The following is a 19,088-nucleotide window of genomic DNA, read 5'->3' as shown; positions in this document are numbered from 1 at the left end:
GTGTTAGATTATGAGATACATCTGAGGCATTCAGGAAGCATTTTCTCCGCTTTGACCTTCATCTCGACATCATCACGACCTCTGTCAGTTTCCTGGCAGCGTTCGCCTCGAAGTGAGCTGCTTCAGTTTGTAACAGTGTAACTGTGTCTTCCAGCGGCAGCCCGAGGCCAACTGATAACACGGGAGCCATGAGATCATTCTGCTAATTCAGCTTTATAATCTGTGTGGGAGGTTTGAGGCCCCTCCCCCCGATCAGCGCCGTCTACCCTCTTGTTTGGTTTCGTAACATCGACTGCTTTTCCCGTGACAGCATGACAGGGACCAGAGAGGAGGACTGTGTTTGTTTGCTTACAGTTTTCAGTTCCAAAGAGAGAGTTTCAAACAACTGATAACATCATGATGGATAGCGCTGGAAAAGACGAGATGCTGGATGGAAAACTGTTGTTGTTGGAGGTTCTGACAGCTCAGCTCCGGACCCCCAATAAGACCCTAACAAGAGAGACATACAGACAGTGGGAGGTCACCACGCTTCTTTGAGAAACACTGAAGCGCCGACATGCTGCACTCTTTGTCAGTGATCCAGATAACTTCTATGATCTGTGAAACTTAATTTGTAGAAGGGTGCAGATGCCAAATAGTTCCCCTAGAGCTGTGAGGAAAGGCGATTTGGTGCAGTCCTCCCATATTCAGCAGACGTCTCCCTGATCTGCTTTGTGTCCCTGCTGTTCCCCTGTGCGTGGCCTGAATCTGTCGGCGCTCTAATGAAATTTACAGTTTCTCCTTTCCAAAATAGTTCTGACCAAGCTGTAACACTCAAGAGCAACTTACACCACGATGGTGTGAGTTTTATTGCATTTGCTCCCCAAATTGGCACATATCAGCTACCGTGCGTTGACTTCTTCATCTGTCTGATTGATGTGTCCGGTGTGAGCAACAGGCGCCAACTGATCCCTGTCAAATGTGGCGAAACAGTGCAGCTGGTGTTTACTGCACTGCGGATTTATCCCAGTGACCAAACGCCGTTAAAGCATGTTCTCCATTGCCATTATAAAAGACACATCTATACAAACTGTTGACAGGACACAAACCTGGTCAGGTCTTTCTTGATCCTGGAAACAGTACATTTATAGTTTGTAGTAAGTTCATAGTAATACATCTGTGAGCTGTTCTTAAGTCCACGTTTCTACACATAATAATAGACGCAACAGTCAATTTTATCATTTCAGGTTCTGGTCCCTTCACCACAGATCTTGTCAGCGCTCGGTGACCTTCATCCTCTTCCTCCTCGCTCCTCCCCCCCTTCAGGGCTAAAGCGAAAGGAGTCTCTGTGCCAGAGGGGCGTCTCTGGGGTCTCGTAAGAAAAATATATATTGAATCATTTGTAGACATCCTTCGTTTTGTACCTGAGGCGTTGCTACTGTTAGCGTTAGCTGTATCTGGGGCGTCATTACAGCTGGGAGAGCGCGACACGTTGGACACGGTCAGTCTTTTTCGTTTTATAATTGCATTGTAGCGCTCATAATCATAATGAGTCAAAACGCACTTTGTTTTTATTGAACGTTTCAAATTTTCATATTTCCATGTTAACCTGCTAAATGTTGTGGCGAGACTTCTGTTTAACTATTACTAATAAAAAAAAGGGTAAAAAAGATTTCTAATGTGTCAGACAAGACACTTACTTTAGGAAACACTCCTTGAAGCTTGAAATTAGCAGATTCCTGTGAGGTTTCTGCAGATTTTGATTCTACATTGTGAAATTAATGCTCAGCGTTAATGTGAATGCATAACCAGCTAAGTGATATGAGAGATTTCATGCATGTCTCTGTCTTTATTGGTTACTGTGATGGTCTGTGACAGTGATGGGAGTCTTCCCTGAGGTCACTTATGGGATGGTCTGAGCCTATTACTCTCTCATGAGTCATTTCATTGTCGGTGGGCCGACCACCATCCACTTGAGATTCATCAGCGTTCGGGAGCTAAATGGCTTGTAAAAACTTTAAGTGACGTAAAATGAGCAGTGGGCAAAGCCTGTTTTACTCTCATGCTACCCTCCTCCCTCCCCCTCTCCCTCCTCCTCTCTTTACTCCCAGAGTTTATGAGGGAAGTGACTTCATGCTCATTCCATTTGAAAGGCATGTGAAAGTTGGCTGCTGCATGTTGGGAGTGATGTCAGCTTTCTGGACTGGTCACCGCTGATTAGAGCTCTTGCACAAACCGCCTTGTCTCAGCCCACGAGTTTCCCCTCTGATGACTGTGGTCCGGGAATGTATTGTGATTAAAGTCGCCTTGGGCAAGATTTTTATGTTGGGTGCAACAGAAAGGAGTGTCTAATTTAAGGTGTCATGATGGGAAACTGTATCTGTGCTAAGAAAATGTGTCCAAATACTGCCAAATACTATAAAAGTAGATGTTAATGTAGTAGCCTAAAATATAGAGCAGCAAGATTAAAATACCTGCAGTGATTTAGAGCAGAGATCTCATTACAACTTATGACTTTTTCTCAAGACGATTTACAAGTATGAGCAATGTTATATTTCCCAGCAAGCTCGCTAGTAAACTAACTCAACTTGCTATCTCTAAATATGGATCCTCCTCTAAATATGGATCTCACTGGGGATTAATTCACTCGTACGCGTAAGTGTGGTTACTTTTCTAAACCTTTGATTCTGTTGACAGACTTTATCTCTGAACGAAATTACTTACAAGGCTGTCTGTCACAGGACTAGCCTAGCAGTACTAGCAGTCACCAGCCACTAGACTCTCTAGCTGCAGAGATGGAATCTGGGAAACGTAGTCTAATAGCAAGAAAGGTACCAGGACAAAGTAAAATGTTCCCACTAAGCTTAGTATGTGCAACGGTTCAGACTAGCGCAGGACTGTTTTCTTGATCCCGCTCCTGCAACATGTGTGTTCCTCTACCGCCTGCACCCGCAAACATTGTGACATGCAGAGTAAAAAAAAGGACACAAATGTCAGAATAACTGACATAAATCATTGCATTCATTTTTGTCAGTAACAACCAAAAAGTTTTCTAAATTTCAGACTTGCCTTGCTTTGGTCTTTGGTATTGTATAAACCCGTGTGATGGAAGCCAGCGAGACTGTGCAGTGAGTAAACCTCACTCTACGACACGTTAAGAAACCCCATGGGTTTAGCCTCCTCGCCAACGTGTCCGCCTCCCGTACCCAAAGTCGCCGGTTTGGGTCAGGCTCGTGCAGTGCTCATTCCTGTAGCAGCCACTTGCACTCACTTTTATCTTATTTTCAACTTAATTTGTTGACTTGTTTGTTGTATCAGTGCTACTGCGGGATATTTTTTAAATGTCCGCTCCCGCAGCTCTCTAGTTCAGACCACTGAGCAGGAAACACAGTCTTCAAAAAGTGTTCATGTGCAAATTGTTTCCATTAAATAAATATTTTACAAACCTTATGTTGAAATAATTTATTTGGGGCGGAGCGGCAACATTATTTTTTTAAAAGTTACCCTCCGGATCTGCGCCCAGGGGAGAGAGGTGAAAATTAAGGATAAAAATTAACGTCTCCCTCACAGTGTTGGAGCCCTAGGTGAGATTTTAAATTGGCGTCCACCCCCATACCCAACCCTAAAAAGTCCACCTCAGGGGTTGGGTCATCACTCCTCTATCCTTTTTATTTAAGTTATAAATTCCTGGACTTGAATAGCTCCTGTGTTTCAACAGGTTTTCTGCTCGTGTTTAAAACTTTCTGCACATTCAGAATCTCTCCCACACATCTCTGACATGTCGAGAAAAAAGTCGTAATATTACACGACTAAACTCATAATTTAATTAGAATTCAAAATATTTTAATATAAGTGTACGGTCCTATACTCTGCTGTGCATTACTGATTGCCCCGCTGGTATTATCCCCTTTTAACCATTTGACCTACAGAGTTTGGGACTGCATGTTGTAAAACTCTTCGCCCAACCCTGTCACCTAACAATTATGTTCATATTCTCCAAAAATTTGGTTTGAAGGAAACTTATATTCACTGCCAATTTATTTTCTAACAAAAGCTACGTTAGAAATTATGGTAGTTTTGATAAAAAATAGTTTTCAATTCTAGAACCAAGAGCATGACCTTTCTGTGACCATAACCGAGTATCTTAAATTGCCTAAACATAACCATAAAAATGGTAATCATGCTTTAGTTTCTCTTGGTGTATATGGTACAGAAAACACAGCACATACAGCTCTACAGCGTCTCCATGGGTGTGTTTTGACATACCAGTGTTTTTTGTCATAAACAAGAATAAAATAGTGAATTAATCGTGATTATCATTATTAATTCCCTCTTGCCAAAGTTGTCTGACTACTAATGCAGATAAATGACAACATCAGCTCAAGTTAAAGATATGTAGAGCAAAGCACTGAATCTGTCTGAGTGAACCTACAGCAGACGTCCGCTTAAAAGATGAAGCCTTACTTTAGAAAAAATACTCTCAGCACTTGGCAAGAAAGAACATATTTGCGAATGACCTATCTTCCTGTCTTCAGCATATAAACTTTCCTGCAGGACTTCACACATGTAGGCAGATCTCTGAAATAACTTGCCCGCATTAAGTCCAAACCTCTGACCACATTTTCACACGTGGTTTTACATCAAACTGGGTTACACGTTTGATTTCTATTTCTGTAGCGGCCTCTTCACGGCCCCGCTGCTCACTCATCTGCGGACCCTGAAGACCCCCATATAAGGCGGCAGGTAATGAAGGCAGGGTCGCTGCAGTCAAAGGCAGAGGTCGTCTCATATAATTTAAATAAGGGAGCTACTGCAGCTGCTGTTGTTTTGAAGTTTCAAACTGTTCAGCTGTCAAAAAGCACACAGAGTGATGTGCTTACTTGTAGGTTAAAGACAACATTGGTACTTAAATAAGGTAGTTTGCAAAAATAGGTTTTACCATATCTTGGAAAAATGTGATAAAGCATCATTTGTTTCGATATGTATGATTTTTAAAAAAATAGGTCAGGGCAAAATTAAGCCTGAGGTCATTTCGTGAAGATACAACTATGTTTAAATTGATGATTATTTGTATTCAGACGTGTCGTGTTGTTTTGAGACACTTCCTCTGCATCCGGAAATTCCAAGTCTATCCGGCTGAACGTGAAGGAAGTTGAACTTCAAAATATTGTTTGTCCTGATGAGATTTATCGCGTCTGCTCGGCCCGTGTATATCACCCAAGTATTTTTGTTTGACGCTTTATGCAGACAGATAGAATGTCAAAAATGAACAAGTATAACCAGCTTCAGCCATGCAGAGCCTCCAAACCACATCCATTATCCTAATTTGTTGGCGGGAAGGAAGTATAGCAGCTGCAGATCATAGTAGATCAAAAATACATTGAAAATGTTATTACAGGTTGCAGTTTTAGGAACTATTAAAGGTTGAGTGTGTAAGTTTTAGTGGCATCTAGCGGTGAGGGTTGCAAATTGCTCACTGTGCATTCATGTGCTCCTCGGATGATCTAAGTTCCCGAGTTGTGAAATCGTTCTTATGACTTCAGTGTGTGTTCCTGTGCTCTTAAGTTGGAATGTGGAATCAACATGGACGCTACTACAGAGATGTGTTGGATTAACATCATCAAATCAATTAGATTTCTAAATCCAACAACAAAAAGGAAACTTTCAACTTTCCTCTATTAATATCTTAATATAATATAGACTACCTCTGGCAAAGTTGTTATTATTTGTGTTTTCTTATATATTTGCATACTGTATACTTCTTTGTGTCCCACGCACACTTTATTTCTCTTTTTGCATTAAAGATTGGATTCTGATTATTCCGACACCACATAAAAATACCACATACCCTTTGCAAGCGAGCAGGAGAAGCTGAACGACACACTCTGTCGGCTCTTGTGCTGAATAATCCGTGCCTATTTGTCCAAATTTACTTTTAATAAACCAGACGACTACTACTACGACTTCTTCTCTTCTTCGTACGCGTTGAACGAAGTGACGAAATGCGCTCTGTAGAGCCGTTTGTCCATTTGGGCTACTGTAGAAACATGGCGGTGCAACCTGGCGACTTCCATGTAAGCGGACCCGCGGTGTGCGTAGATAGAAATGTCTCATTCTAAGGTAATAAAAACATAACGGTTCATTATGTAAGGTCTTTACACACCACTGAAAACAGAGTTATGGATATTATATGGAATTACTGTTTTTACAGAAATGAGGACAGGACACCTTACAGCTAAAACATATTTTTAGACATTGATGTTGATATTTATGACAATCAAAATGTAGTTTTTATACATTTATAAAATGAATAATAAATATCTAAACATCATATTCAGTATCTTCAGTAATAAGTTTCACATTTTTAAGTACCAGGTGACAAAATAGTAATAAACAAATACAGTACAAATCCTAATAAAATCAGTATGGATCCGGCTACTTGTGTCAAGTTTATATGTGTGAGCCTCTTGAAGTGGAATCTGCATGCGTGTCTCTAAAGTCTGATGGCCGCTCAGGACAAATTCACCTTCACCTCTCAATGGTGAACTTACGATAAGCAAACAAATCTTTCAAACAAAAGTTAAGCAGATGCATTTAAGATTTTCCGTCTTAAATCTCAATATAGAAACACTGTTACTGGCAGCACGTGCCGTTGCTGCAGGCTGATTTTAATTGTCCTATTCTGGACATCGCCATGACGTGCTAAAGATGGTAATGTGAGGACGTAGTGACATTTAAGCCTCAACTGTAAGTGTCACTATTTCAAGCACGGGTGCTTGATAGACTGATATTAGTGAAGCACTGTACAGTGTATTTCAGCCTGCAACGTCAAGTGGTTTTCCGTGGATTCATTAAAACCGAAACGCTGATGCAAGTAAACTCTTCTGGGTTCTTGCAACACTGAATATGAACAAAAAGAATATGTCTTTTTGTTTCTGAATCATTTACTGTGCAGGTAAATGTACTTGTGTCACCAGAGATATCTACCGGTGCAAGCTTCACACTGTGATTTCACCCTGGCTGGGTCAGAGAGGTTGTCTGTGACTGAAGAGACGTGAAGGAGGATCCTTACTGAAACCTAGCGATGGTGCAGTGGATAAGATACCAGGGTGTGATTTCCACTGTGAGACATCCAGTCACTTTACAAAGCATCAGCTGAATGAGTAAATGAAAAGTGAAGTTGTAAAGTCAAACATGTCAGCTTTGTTATCGTTTTGGCCATGTCAGTGGACTGGTTACAGGGTGGCATTGTCGGCCTGCCGGGTCGTCCAACCTTTTGGTCCAGGCAGAAACTAACGGATGATTTCCATGAAATTTGCACAAAAACATTCACGGCCCCCAGAGGATGAATCCTTCTGACCTTGGCGATTGTCTTTTCATCTGGCGCTATCATCAGGTAAATTATGGGTTTAATTCGCAACATTTGGCCTCTTCTTCTCCTTCTTCTTCTTCTTTTTTAATGGCAAATGGTAACGGGGCGAATCATTACTGCCATCATTTGACCATGATTGTCGCCCGTCAAAAAATCCACTGGCTTGTTTGCTCACTTGTCTTCCACTAAATAAAATTATTCGAAATAAATACAAAATAACATGTTTTTACTTTTACAATTGCAACCACTGCCTGCTTCCTACATAATAGTAAGTGTGAGTACAGAAGGATTCAAATTGAGACACAGCATGAGCCTGAGAACAGTCTCACAGAGCTGTGGACTCTTGGTCTCGTTGCAAATATCAGTGTTTCTGCAGGCTGTGCCACGAGGCCAAACGCTGTGAAAGTTTTAACCTTGTTAAAATATCAGATATCTGCCCTCAAGATCACGACTACATTATCCCATTATGATGAGATACTGATCATTAATCAGTCATTTGTTGTTCTTGTCAGTTCTGTTACAGTTTGCCTGCGCAGACAAAGGTTGTGAAATACGCTCAAACAATTACTTTGGTATGTGTAACCGGTGCTGTGAGTGTGCTGTGTTTAGAAACACAGAGGCCCACGGCAGGATATATTTGGAGGCGATCTCCGTTTATTCTGACAAAAGATGTAAATAACAAAATCCTCTGGCCGATCGTGCAACTTGAGCACTGACTTTCTGCCCTGTCTGTGGAACAACACACTGAGCTTCACCTTTTCCCCTCAGGTTTTTGCTTCCTTACTTTATTATGCACTCTGTATATGTTGTTGTTTATTGTAATAAATACTTTTATATCTTTTACATTTAAACATCGACAGAATTACAAATTTTATTTTTTAAGAGAGGCTTGCAAATTAAGATGTGCGTGTGTTTTATTTACTGTGCATATGACGGACCTACCGTAGCATGCTAAACCAGAAAACACAGACATTTCTATGACCATGATGTCACTTACCTGCAGGTAAGCTCCCCCGTTCACAGGGAGGGAAGAAGGTGAGTCTCAAACGTTACGTCAGGTTACGACTATTTACATTTAACTTATTATATACATATTTCTGATATCACATATTACAGATGACAACATACCTGCTGATCAAAATGTTTATTTTCAGGAGGCCCTCTGTTGTAAATATTCTTTAATGTTGGCATTGATTAGTTATGAATCCACTCAATATTAGAGCTGCAGATTTTAAACAATATGTGACCATAAATTAAACCCAGTAAGGGAGATAATGACTCAGTGTCGCTGTTGTGTTTTAGTATTTTCATTGGATAAATACCTGCAGATTGATGTGCTGTCATGTCAAGTAAAAACTGAAGCCAAAGATAAAATAATCTCACCGCAGGGCCCACTTTGTAGCTGACTGGACCTTTCGACCATTTTACATGATCTTCCTCAGCAGATGGAGTTTACATAGTGGAATTGCAGATTATCAATTGTCCATTTTAAAAAAAAAACACTTTCATTTAAATTGAGCCACACAGTTCATTCTCGATCTTGGAAACTGCAGTTTCAGAAAGTCCATTTAGTAGCTGTTCTGAAGCTTTCCATCATGTCACATGGTCTTCACGAGTAGCTGAAATCTTCTTCGACTGCACACATTACATCTTCAATCACTTTTGTTATTTCTGTTGTGGAACAGTACAACACACTGGTAAAGTGTGTATTTTTAGGATAATATTTATCATTATTATTTCATTATCACTAACAGCACTATTAATATTATTGTTTCTGCGTAACTTTTAAGCTGCTTATTCTTGTCCCCTTGCTTCAGGGTCATTTTATTTCCTACCTGCTGGTATTTTATGGGGGGAAAGTTGAGAGTGTGACGGTAACGGGTGTAATAATAAATAATAATAAAAAGCGTGTCTTAAATGAATCCTGAGAGAGTGAAGTTGGGTTTGTTTACTGTCTTGCCATTTCAGTGTTGTTTAACCGCAACTTATTATTATATACAACCCAGAGTGACTGAATTCAGGATTACAGCAACAACCCTCCCATCTAAAACCAGGAAAACACTTAAATCTAATTCCCCTGTTGTAAATACACTCAAAACTTTAAACGGCAGTTTAAACTGCTTGTGAACCTGAACCGCCCAGCATAATGTGCTGTAGCTAAAAAAACCCTACTGTTGGAAAGTTTCTTGAGAAACCACCTTTTTCGTCCGCACAAAGGCCACAGGAGCTGTTACCTCCCAGATTTTTCCCCACTCACACTGTTTTATGAGCGCAGTTGGATAGAAATAAACCTCCAAACAGTCGGTGCCCCCTGCCAGCTGCGCTCATAGAGCAGGCAAACCTTTGGCTGGTGGCTGGTGGAGTTTCCCAGTAAGACTGACTCTTCTTACTGGGTTTGAGTTGTGGTAGCTGTGTGGATAACTGCTGCCCTGTTCAGCCACAGCATGGTGTTACTTTATTATTTGTGTTGCACATTTCAACAACAAGGGAATTCAAAGGGCTTTACGTAAGTCACAACAGCAGGAAACACATCAACAACACATGCGACGAAAATGTAATTTTAAGTAAAATAAGCTTAGATTAAAGATGAGTTGAAGTGTAAGCAATAACGAGGAGTTGAAATTGCAGTTAAAATGTGAATAAAACAAGCTGCCCCACTGCTCAACAGCGGCTGTATGTAGCATGTGTTGAAGGCCGCAGACGTTGCTAAGCTCATGGAAGGTTTTACGTGAAATAAATCTGAATAATTAAGATTAAGTTCTGCATCTATAACAGCATTTAAAAAATACTTAAAATACTGTAAGTCATACTGTTAAGACAAATTAAAATGGGCCCAGTAGACTCAGTACATCTGGCATACACATTTTCACAGTTTATAAGGGTTGCCTATGTTTAATTTTTCCCCGTGCAGTTTCATAAATGCATCGTTATGCAGCTCATGTACAGGAGCAGTCAAGCATTTTTGAGCTGATAAACAATGGGGAGGATTGTGAGAGAGGAGGTCCACAGATTTTACTGGCAGATCTGTTGTCAGAGGAGAAATAAGGACTTCAAACCAGTGATGCATTTAAGGTCAGACGCATTTAGGGAATAATGAAATCTACGATTAAACTTTATTACAGCTCTTAGACAGATCGAACAAATCATCATCCAATTCTGACATAAATATTAAACAGTGGGAAAATGACAGAAGTGTGTTTGTTTTGGCTCTACGGTAAAGTTATCCTGCGCCTGCTAACAGCCTCCGGCCTCTGAGGACTCTGTATCTGGAGCCCTCCTGCAGCACAGATGACTGACTACATTACTTTCCCCCTTATGGTGAACGACTGCCAGGCTTCTGACTGTTCCCTTATATAGTCATTTTTGAATCTACATGCCTACCTAAATTATTTTGCACATGATAAGCACAAAGTGTGAAGAACGACAAAGTTGAACTGGTGAGTTTGGAAAGCTGCCATCACTTAGAAAGCAGACCATAGGGAGCTCTGCAGAGTTGCATTAAAGTCAACTTGTATTAGATGTAATATTAACCATTTAAAAGCTACTGTTTCAAATCATTAGCAAGAGAAATAAGAAAACCACAGTTTAAAACAAACATATTAAACTTGCAAAACTGAATTCCCTGCTTATTGAGCAGATATCATTTCTTTAATTTAATGTATTTCCTCTTGAAACAGAGTGTTTTAATGCGACATAATGCAGCAAAGCATCAATGCTAAAAGAGAAAGAGAGAGGCGGTCGCTTAGTTTAAAGCTTTTAGTTTTTATTTTGCGCTTATACAAACAGCAAAAGAAACTACACAAAACAAAATGATGGCTGACCTGTCCACCTGTCCAGTGTTATGAGGAAGACAACCGAGAATTCTGTTTTAAAAAGAGCTAATAAAAGATTGTGGGACAAAATCTATCATTGGAGGGTGGGACAAAGGGGAAGTGATCGTTAAAACTGGTTGGTTTAATTTCTTTTTTGTCTTTTTCTGGGATTTTTATGAATAAAATGTAAAATATTTGTTGTAATTTTGTCATTTATGTATGCTAAAAAAAAAAGATAATGAATGGCATTTTTACTTTATGCAGACTTTATTCATTACCATAGTTGTAATGATATGTGTTTCTTCACCCTTGACAGATACTGACTTGTATCCATCTATCCATGGTCAACCGCTTATCCTGCGTACAGGGTCGTGGGGACTGACGTATCAAGTATCAAATAAATAAAGTTATAGATTTTTATGAGAGGTCTAACTTGGCATTAAACAAGCCGTGTAAGCCATGTAAAGTAATAACCCTTTGTTGCCACCACTGCTAACATGCTCTTGTAGTACAAAACATGAAAGCCAACCATGGCAGATGTCATGTCTTTGTTTTTAATCATGAGATAATGAACTGTTCAATGGTGCAGCTTGAGAAAACAATTACTGACCACAGAGGCCAGAAATGCCAGCATGACCAATATTTACCTCAGGACACATCTCTCATTACAGTGAAGCTCACACAAACGAAACATGACGTGGTGGATATTTGGTTTCTGCTCCGGCGTCTGTGTCGCAGGGAGTGACCGTACGTGAACTGTGTTTACTGTGCTGAGGCGCTTTAAGCTGGCGCGATAAACAGGCTGTTTGTTTACATCAAGTGGCGTTGCGGAGGAGTGTGGGAGCTGCAGCTGTGAAGTAAAATGGAGGTTCAGGCATCCGTGGGATTGCTGATGGATCATAAAGTGATAGCCCTGGAGTGTCCCCTTGTTGGACTCTGGACACAAGTGGGGAGACCCTAATAATACCCCTTTTAAAATTTCACCAAACAAACAGCTGCGTCTGCTGCTCAGGGTCCAGCTCACAAATAGAGGCCAAGGACGGACATTAGATTTAGTGAAGTGTTTAAGTTGTAGTGGGCTGCATTAACTTGAAGATGAACAGGCCACTCACTGGGACAATGTTGGTAACTCCTGATGTAAAGGAAGCTGGGCGGCTGTTCTGGAGTCCAGAAGGCCTATGCGTTGTATGTAAACATGCTAACGTAGTCTGTTAGCAAAGCTGTAAGTTACAGGATAACACACACTGTCTAAAGCCCCCGACACACTTGCTCTTTAACAATGCGTAGGTGTAGACAGGCGTCGGCGACGCAAAAGGCATTCTTCACATACTTGCCTGCGTACTTTGCGTGTACCTGGAGGATTAAACATGAATCCACTAGGGGGCAGATCAGTGCCCGACACTGGATCATCTTCCTTGACAACCTCCGAATTTGGTCGTAAACAAACCAAATAAAGTGACTCTCAAGGAGGTTGTGATTTTAATGAGACATCATAACGATCTTGGTAATTGCGGACTAGCTCCAGGAGTTCATCTCGCCATAAATCTCCTTTTTTAAAAGTCTGCTGCTGACCTTCTTCTTCTTCTTTTGCGTTTAATGGCGGTTGGCAAACCAACTGCATACCGCCACCACCTGGACTGACCCGTCTGTCAGCTCGACATACTGCCCCCACGTTCATGTGCCGAACTGCATCTCGCGGACGCGTGGCGTTAATTTCTGGAGACGTGCACAACCTACGCTCCAGAGGAACGCATGATACGCAATCTTGCGTACGTGAACGCGTAGTTTAAAGCAAGTATGTCCAGGCCTTTAGAATCTACAGCCATGCTAACTTCTGCATGCTAACAATTTTATGCTGCTGTTTAAGGAGCCTAATGTGTAGGCTGTGTTCCAACACGTCCTCATAACCAAATGACAAAACGGTTGATTGTCAATTGTCCCAAAATGACGCATTGCCTTGGACCGTTCCCCAAAACGATATAAACAACAACCGTTGAAAAGGCGCACTTGACCTTAAGTCACATGACGTCAAACATATGGTTAAAGTTGTGAAACAGTGATAATTAGGTTACAAACAACGTATTTTTCCTGACATTGATTAAAAAAAAAATCACATCTGAGTCAAAGATAGAAATAACAGAAGATTGTTCAGCTGCAGTGTGAATTTTTCAGAAACTTTTTCTCCAGACGAGCTGCACAGAAACATCTCACCAGGACACACGGGCCGTTGTAGAGACACTTCTGGGGTCAAACCTGTGACCTTCTCGCTCGTGGATGAGCTTTTTAATCACTAAGACACCCTGCTGCCAACATACCTCATCCACCACAGTCACCCAAAAAATAAATACTCTAGCGCACGCCAGGATACTAGGAGTATTTTATGAAGAGCTTACATTAAAAACAGAGAATTATCTGTTTTACATGTTGCTCTGTACTTGATCCAGAATCTATACTAGGATCTGCTCATCCTCTGTAGTATTGGAGATGGATTTGTACTCTGACATTAATTGTATCTCATTATCTTATGAAAAGGGAAATGTAATGTTGTGGTACGGTAGAATTATAGTTGCTGTTGCCTATAATTGTTATCTTTTTGTAATGCATTTGTAGTGGGAAATGTGACCCTGTCAGATTCTCTGCTACTTTACTGTGGTTTGCGCTGCACCAGCTGGCTCGCAGGAGAGAAGCACTGCGGTGCACGGGGTATCTTCAGCTTTTTATACCTCCTTTACCACTTATCCACTGCGGGTCTCGTGTGTCGACCGCGGGCCGCAGCTGTCTGAGGCTTGATCCGGGCTGAAGCGTAAATCAGAGGGACCAGTTTAGCCTCATCGCGTCTCCATAAATACCTCTCCCCATGGGAGGATCCACAATTTATATGGCGGGTTATGTTTTTGGTTTGTTTACATTTGTTCCATAGGAATTTGACATATAGATAGAAACCTTTTTTTTTTTTAAAGAAATTATAATGTAAACAAATCCTCAAAAGAGAAAGCCTCAAAGTACATGCAAGACTAGTTAGCCATTGTATATCTACAGCCCTTATATCTAAAGCTTAGATAATAAACTACATTATAATGATAGGTCAGTCATGTAAATGGCCAAAAGTATTTGGACACATGAGCTTTACACATCATATCACGTGTGACTGTTCAACATTTCATTCTAAAACAATGGGCATTAAACTGCTGCTCTAACAGCCTGCACGCTTCTGGTTTTAGTGTTTCCACCATGTGGCTGCAGGAATTTGGTCCCATTCAGCCAGAAGAGTATGAGTGAGGTCAAACACTGATGCTGTGTGATCAGATCTGGCTCACAGTCGCACACAAATGGTATGAGGGCAAAAACACAAACTGTTGCCTTAAAGTTTGAAGCGCATTATAGCCTAATATATAATTGTAAGCACAATATTTTCAATTCAATTTTATTTATATAGCGCCTAATGACAACAACAGTTATCTCATAGCGCTTTTCATAAAAGAGCAGGTCTAGACCGTACTCTGTGATAATATTTACAGAAACTCAACAATTCCCACCAAGAGCAGCACTAGGCGACAGAGGCTCGTGGTGGGGGGCCATCTGCCTCGACCGGTTGGGGGTGAGAGAGAGAGAGAGAGAGAGAGGGATGGGGGGGGGTAATGTTTATGGTAATAATCATAATGTTAATGATTATAATAACAATAGGATTAGTAACAATACTTGTTGCAGCAGAGGGTGTCGAGCAGGAACACGGGGGCAGCAGGTGACCTGCAACCACAGATCCAGACTCCACAGCTCCAGAGCCAGAAACACCTGCAGGAAGTGATAGGAGGAGAGAGGAGAGACGAGAAAGCACAAGACTACCAGAAAGGGGAGAAGTTGAGTTAGTAACATGCAATAATGGGATGAGGTTGCATACAGAGGGAGAGAAAAGCATAAAAAAACAGGTAGATAAGGTTCACCTTTAAGGAGCTGGTGTTTTCCATTTTGAAGACGTCATGTAGGCTTTGTTCTTGCACGAGCAGAGTGGACTGTTTTAGGGACGGTCAAACCCCCCAAGTGGAATCTACCATCAGCGCTTGACTGTTCTTCAGGTCACTCCTGTGAAATGACTCTATGAATCAGAGTTCCTCTCTGGAGAAGGTAAACTGTTTACGCAGATCAGTTTGCTTATCTAGGACTACATACGACACCGTGCTGGCATGTGGACACTCGGTTCAATTGAGACCTGCAAAACTCCTTTGACGTAACCCGGATGAAAACTTCTACACAACCTGTAAACAAACTGTCTCTATTTACAGACCTCATGCTCACTGTTTACTCACTTTTTGAGTCATAGAGCGAAGGTCCCTGTTTCAAGATCACTTCAATCTTAATGATGTTATTTCAAAAACTTGTATGAACTTAAATTAACTTGTGTGTTTATATCGACCTGCCCAGGGAAATTATTTAGTAACTCAATCTGGTAAAATATCTTTATTCTCCTTGTGTGTTCTTTTGTACATAGTCCATGACAAATAAATGTAATAAATTAAATGAAATGTTGATGTTGATGTAATTTCAATTAGTATGTTTTTTTTTTCTAGCATAAAAACATTTTTCTTAGTTACAAAGTTTTGATTCTACGGTATTTCTATAACCTTGAAGAAAACTCTTCATTTGTGCATGATGAAGAGGTCTGGGCTCTAAATGACAAACATTTTAAAGGGAGCTTCTCACTGGTTGATATCAATATCTATATCCAAAATGTATAAAATCCTAAACTAAACTCTTGTTAGCAGCAACGCATCCCCTGCTAACCATTTGTTGCAACACGTCCTCAAACCTAAACAACAAAATAGGTCGATTGTCAGGTGTCCCAAAACAACATATGTGAGCGTTGGAAAGTAAAATGACATAAATCACCGTTCCCCAAAACAACGACAGGCGTATACCGGACCTTAAGTACGTTACGGAAGTCAAGTTTAACACGTGTGGAAAGTTGTGAAATGGCCGTTGTTTGGTTAGGTTTAATAATAATAATAATAATCTCTATTTGTAGAGCACTTTTCAAAAACAAGTTACAAAGTGCTTTAACACGTGTAAAGACAATAATACAAAAACAATACAAGATAAAAGCATAAAAACATTGAAAAGACTAAATTACACGTTTAAGATTAATATAAAATTAGTAAAATACAATAAAATAAAAGGGATAAAATAAAGTCAAATAAGATCGGGAAAGGCTCTCCTATAAAAGTATGTTATAGAAGGGACTTAAAAGAGTTCACTGACTCAGCCGACCTGATTTCCTTGGGCAGGTTTTTCCAGAGCCTTTAAGCAACAAAAGTACTTGGTGAAGTTTATGAAAAAGTAACGCAAGTCACCTACGAAAACGTTATTTAACTTAAAACATGGCTTTCTTTCACACAGGACTAGAACCTCGGTCTCCTGAGTGAAAGTCCTGAGTTTGTTTGATGCATCCATCCACCCCACTACCTCCTTCATTGCTCCTACGTCCCCTGACTTCTTCTGCCACTAGAGGTTGTGGCCTAACAAAAAACAATCATAATAGGCTGCTGAAAGGCCATTTTTCTGGTGAGGATGGGTTGACTTCACACTAAGAGGAGCGGCTACAATTCATCGGTGGTGTCATGACAGAAATGATGATCTCCAGTCTGCCAACCGGAATCTCAACAGACAGAAAGACCTCAAATTAAGAACTCTTCCTAAATTTATCTGTAGCACCACAAAAGCATGTGAATGTGTGACATTTTGCTTACTGTAAAAAGTGTCTCGTATGCACAGTATGACACACATTACAGAGCTTGTTATTGACTCGTCCAGACCCCCCCCCCCCCCCCCCCTCTGAAGCCCAAACCTCCAGGTGCTGCTTCAGGCTTGTCTTGGCTTTGCCCACCAGTTCCACCAGTGACTCTTCCAGTTCACCGGTCTGACTGTCAGAGAGAAGACAGTGGGAGATCTTGGCTTCTCTCCTGAAACAACTATTAATAACAGGCAGCGGTAACGTGGTTGCTACCACTTCTCTGCCAGGATTCTCCCTGGCTGAGTCACGGCCCGCTTTAATCCAGACCTGCAGCCTCGGGGAACTTTGGCCTCGTTCAGATCCAATAACATCTAACCTGTTCCTTTGTCAGGACCTCCATAACAACCCCCCACCCCCTAATATCAGCCCACCCAGGTGTGGATTTCATCATTTGTTTGCGACTTTCACAGTCACTGGCAGCTGATTATCGAAGAAAGTACCTTTAAAAATGGACCTTTCTGATTTTTGTTTTTTTACTCTTTAGCCTCACATGATGTGGCATCATGTTTGAAATACTAGCTGACGGATTAAATACGTATCCAGACACAACATCGTGACTGATCCAATCATTTCTTCTTTCTTTTACTTTAGCACGAGACACGAAAATATTCCTTTTCCAAATCCTACTATTATTTTTTTTTAGATTTACCTTCCAGGCAGCTCTTGGTGCAAGATCATTTCAGTATGTGAAACTTTGATAGGTAATCCATCATGGTGAACATTTCATTGCCTTTATTTTCATGCTATCATCACTTGCAAATGTGCTTTCATGGTGCTTTCAAGAACAGTCAAAATTTGAGACTCGGGCTGCCAAAAAGCGTATTAATGGGTTACGTTGCTGGAAAATCAAGCAAAGAAGAGAAATGATAAGCAGATATGAACATTGTGGGAAGGTTGATGAAGACCACACTACAAAAACACTCCACCAGTGAGTTTCTTGAAATGAACTAAAACCCGCGGCTGCCTGTAACAGCGTAAAATAATCTATACATAGATATACCGTAGATCCAGTAAAGTATGGGTGACATCTGCCCTTAAAAACATCTGGTTCTCCAGCAGCACTGTTTCATTTTCTATTTTCTCCGTCCTCACAGGTAAACAATGCGATCCAGAAACTGCACCATGGAGGGTCCAGATGACGGACACATCCAGCCCACTAAAGGTTTTATCAAGCAGGAGGAGGAGAACACACCAGAGCTCACAAAGAGGAAGATGAAAGTCCAGCGAGAGGAGAAGGACGGGAGGACGGCGGTGTCTGGATCAGCTAAGAAACCTCAGAGACCTGCAGAGAGCAGGAAGGCAGCTCTGCCGGATCTATCAAAGACGGACCTGCTGCATCTGCTGGGAATCATGGAAGGAGAAGTTCAGGTACCAGATTCACTTTGCAGGCTTATCGACCACAACAAACTCATACCTAAAGTTGGGGGCGGGCTGTATTTATAATAAGTGTATTTAAAAAACAACGCAAAATAGGATTTTGATAGGGTTTATGAAAAGTGTTTTGAATTTTGGAGTTTAAAAATACTGTAAAAACCGCTGCCTCTGATTGGTGCATGCTCAGTAAACAAACATATGTGTGCACATTGGGCGTGCATGTGTGAGCACACGCCTTATTGTAATTTTAAATATTGTTAAATGTATATTATATTGATCTCTACTTCCTTTTAGGTCTGTAACTTATTGCATGTACTGGATTTATTTATTTATTGTATGTTTTTTAAAGGTTGTAAAATTACACTCAATAATTTTGTTTAACTTTAAAAGCCTAACCAGGGACAGGGGTTGCAAATTAGTGATGGCTAGAAACAAATAAACAAAAAATAAAACAATCCAGACCCAAAGAAGGTCAGTGTGGGAAACATGTAGGTCACAAAGTGCTGACCCAAACAGACCTAGAGAAGGTTTGTGAAGTGATTTTTGAAATAACAAAATAAAAAAATACATTAGTTTGTTTTGCTGCTTATTCTTATACACTTAAAATCAGGGTTAATCATTGATGATCTTACATAATCCCAAGCGGAGCTGGAGATGGTCTGCTGTTGGCTCTAAATCTTCACTGAGAGGTGTAAAATATGTGGAGGTGGGTGGAGAGTCTTACTCTCATAAACAAATAGGTGAACATGCTGGGAGGTGGTTTTCT

At 40.7% G+C, this 19,088-nt stretch overlaps 1 protein-coding gene across 1 annotated transcript in view; it reads left to right on the top strand.

The window, feature by feature from the left end:
- LOC119909137 (filamin-A-interacting protein 1-like) overlaps positions 1-19,088 on the top strand; it is a 43,897-nt gene that overhangs the window by 4,935 nt on the left and 19,874 nt on the right. The window contains 1 exon segment of the mRNA XM_038727217.1: positions 18,043-18,316. Coding sequence (XP_038583145.1) covers positions 18,050-18,316 — 267 coding nt within the window. The 5' untranslated portion in view covers positions 18,043-18,049.

The sequence above is a fragment of the Micropterus salmoides genome, unplaced genomic scaffold (assembly GCF_014851395.1).
Source record: "Micropterus salmoides isolate LMB-PRFRI ecotype aquatic unplaced genomic scaffold, ASM1485139v1 Ms_hic_scaffold_18, whole genome shotgun sequence".
Lineage (NCBI taxonomy): Eukaryota > Metazoa > Chordata > Actinopteri > Centrarchiformes > Centrarchidae > Micropterus > Micropterus salmoides.
Note: the sequence above shows the minus strand (reverse complement) of the source record. Positions and strands in the feature narration are given on the sequence as shown.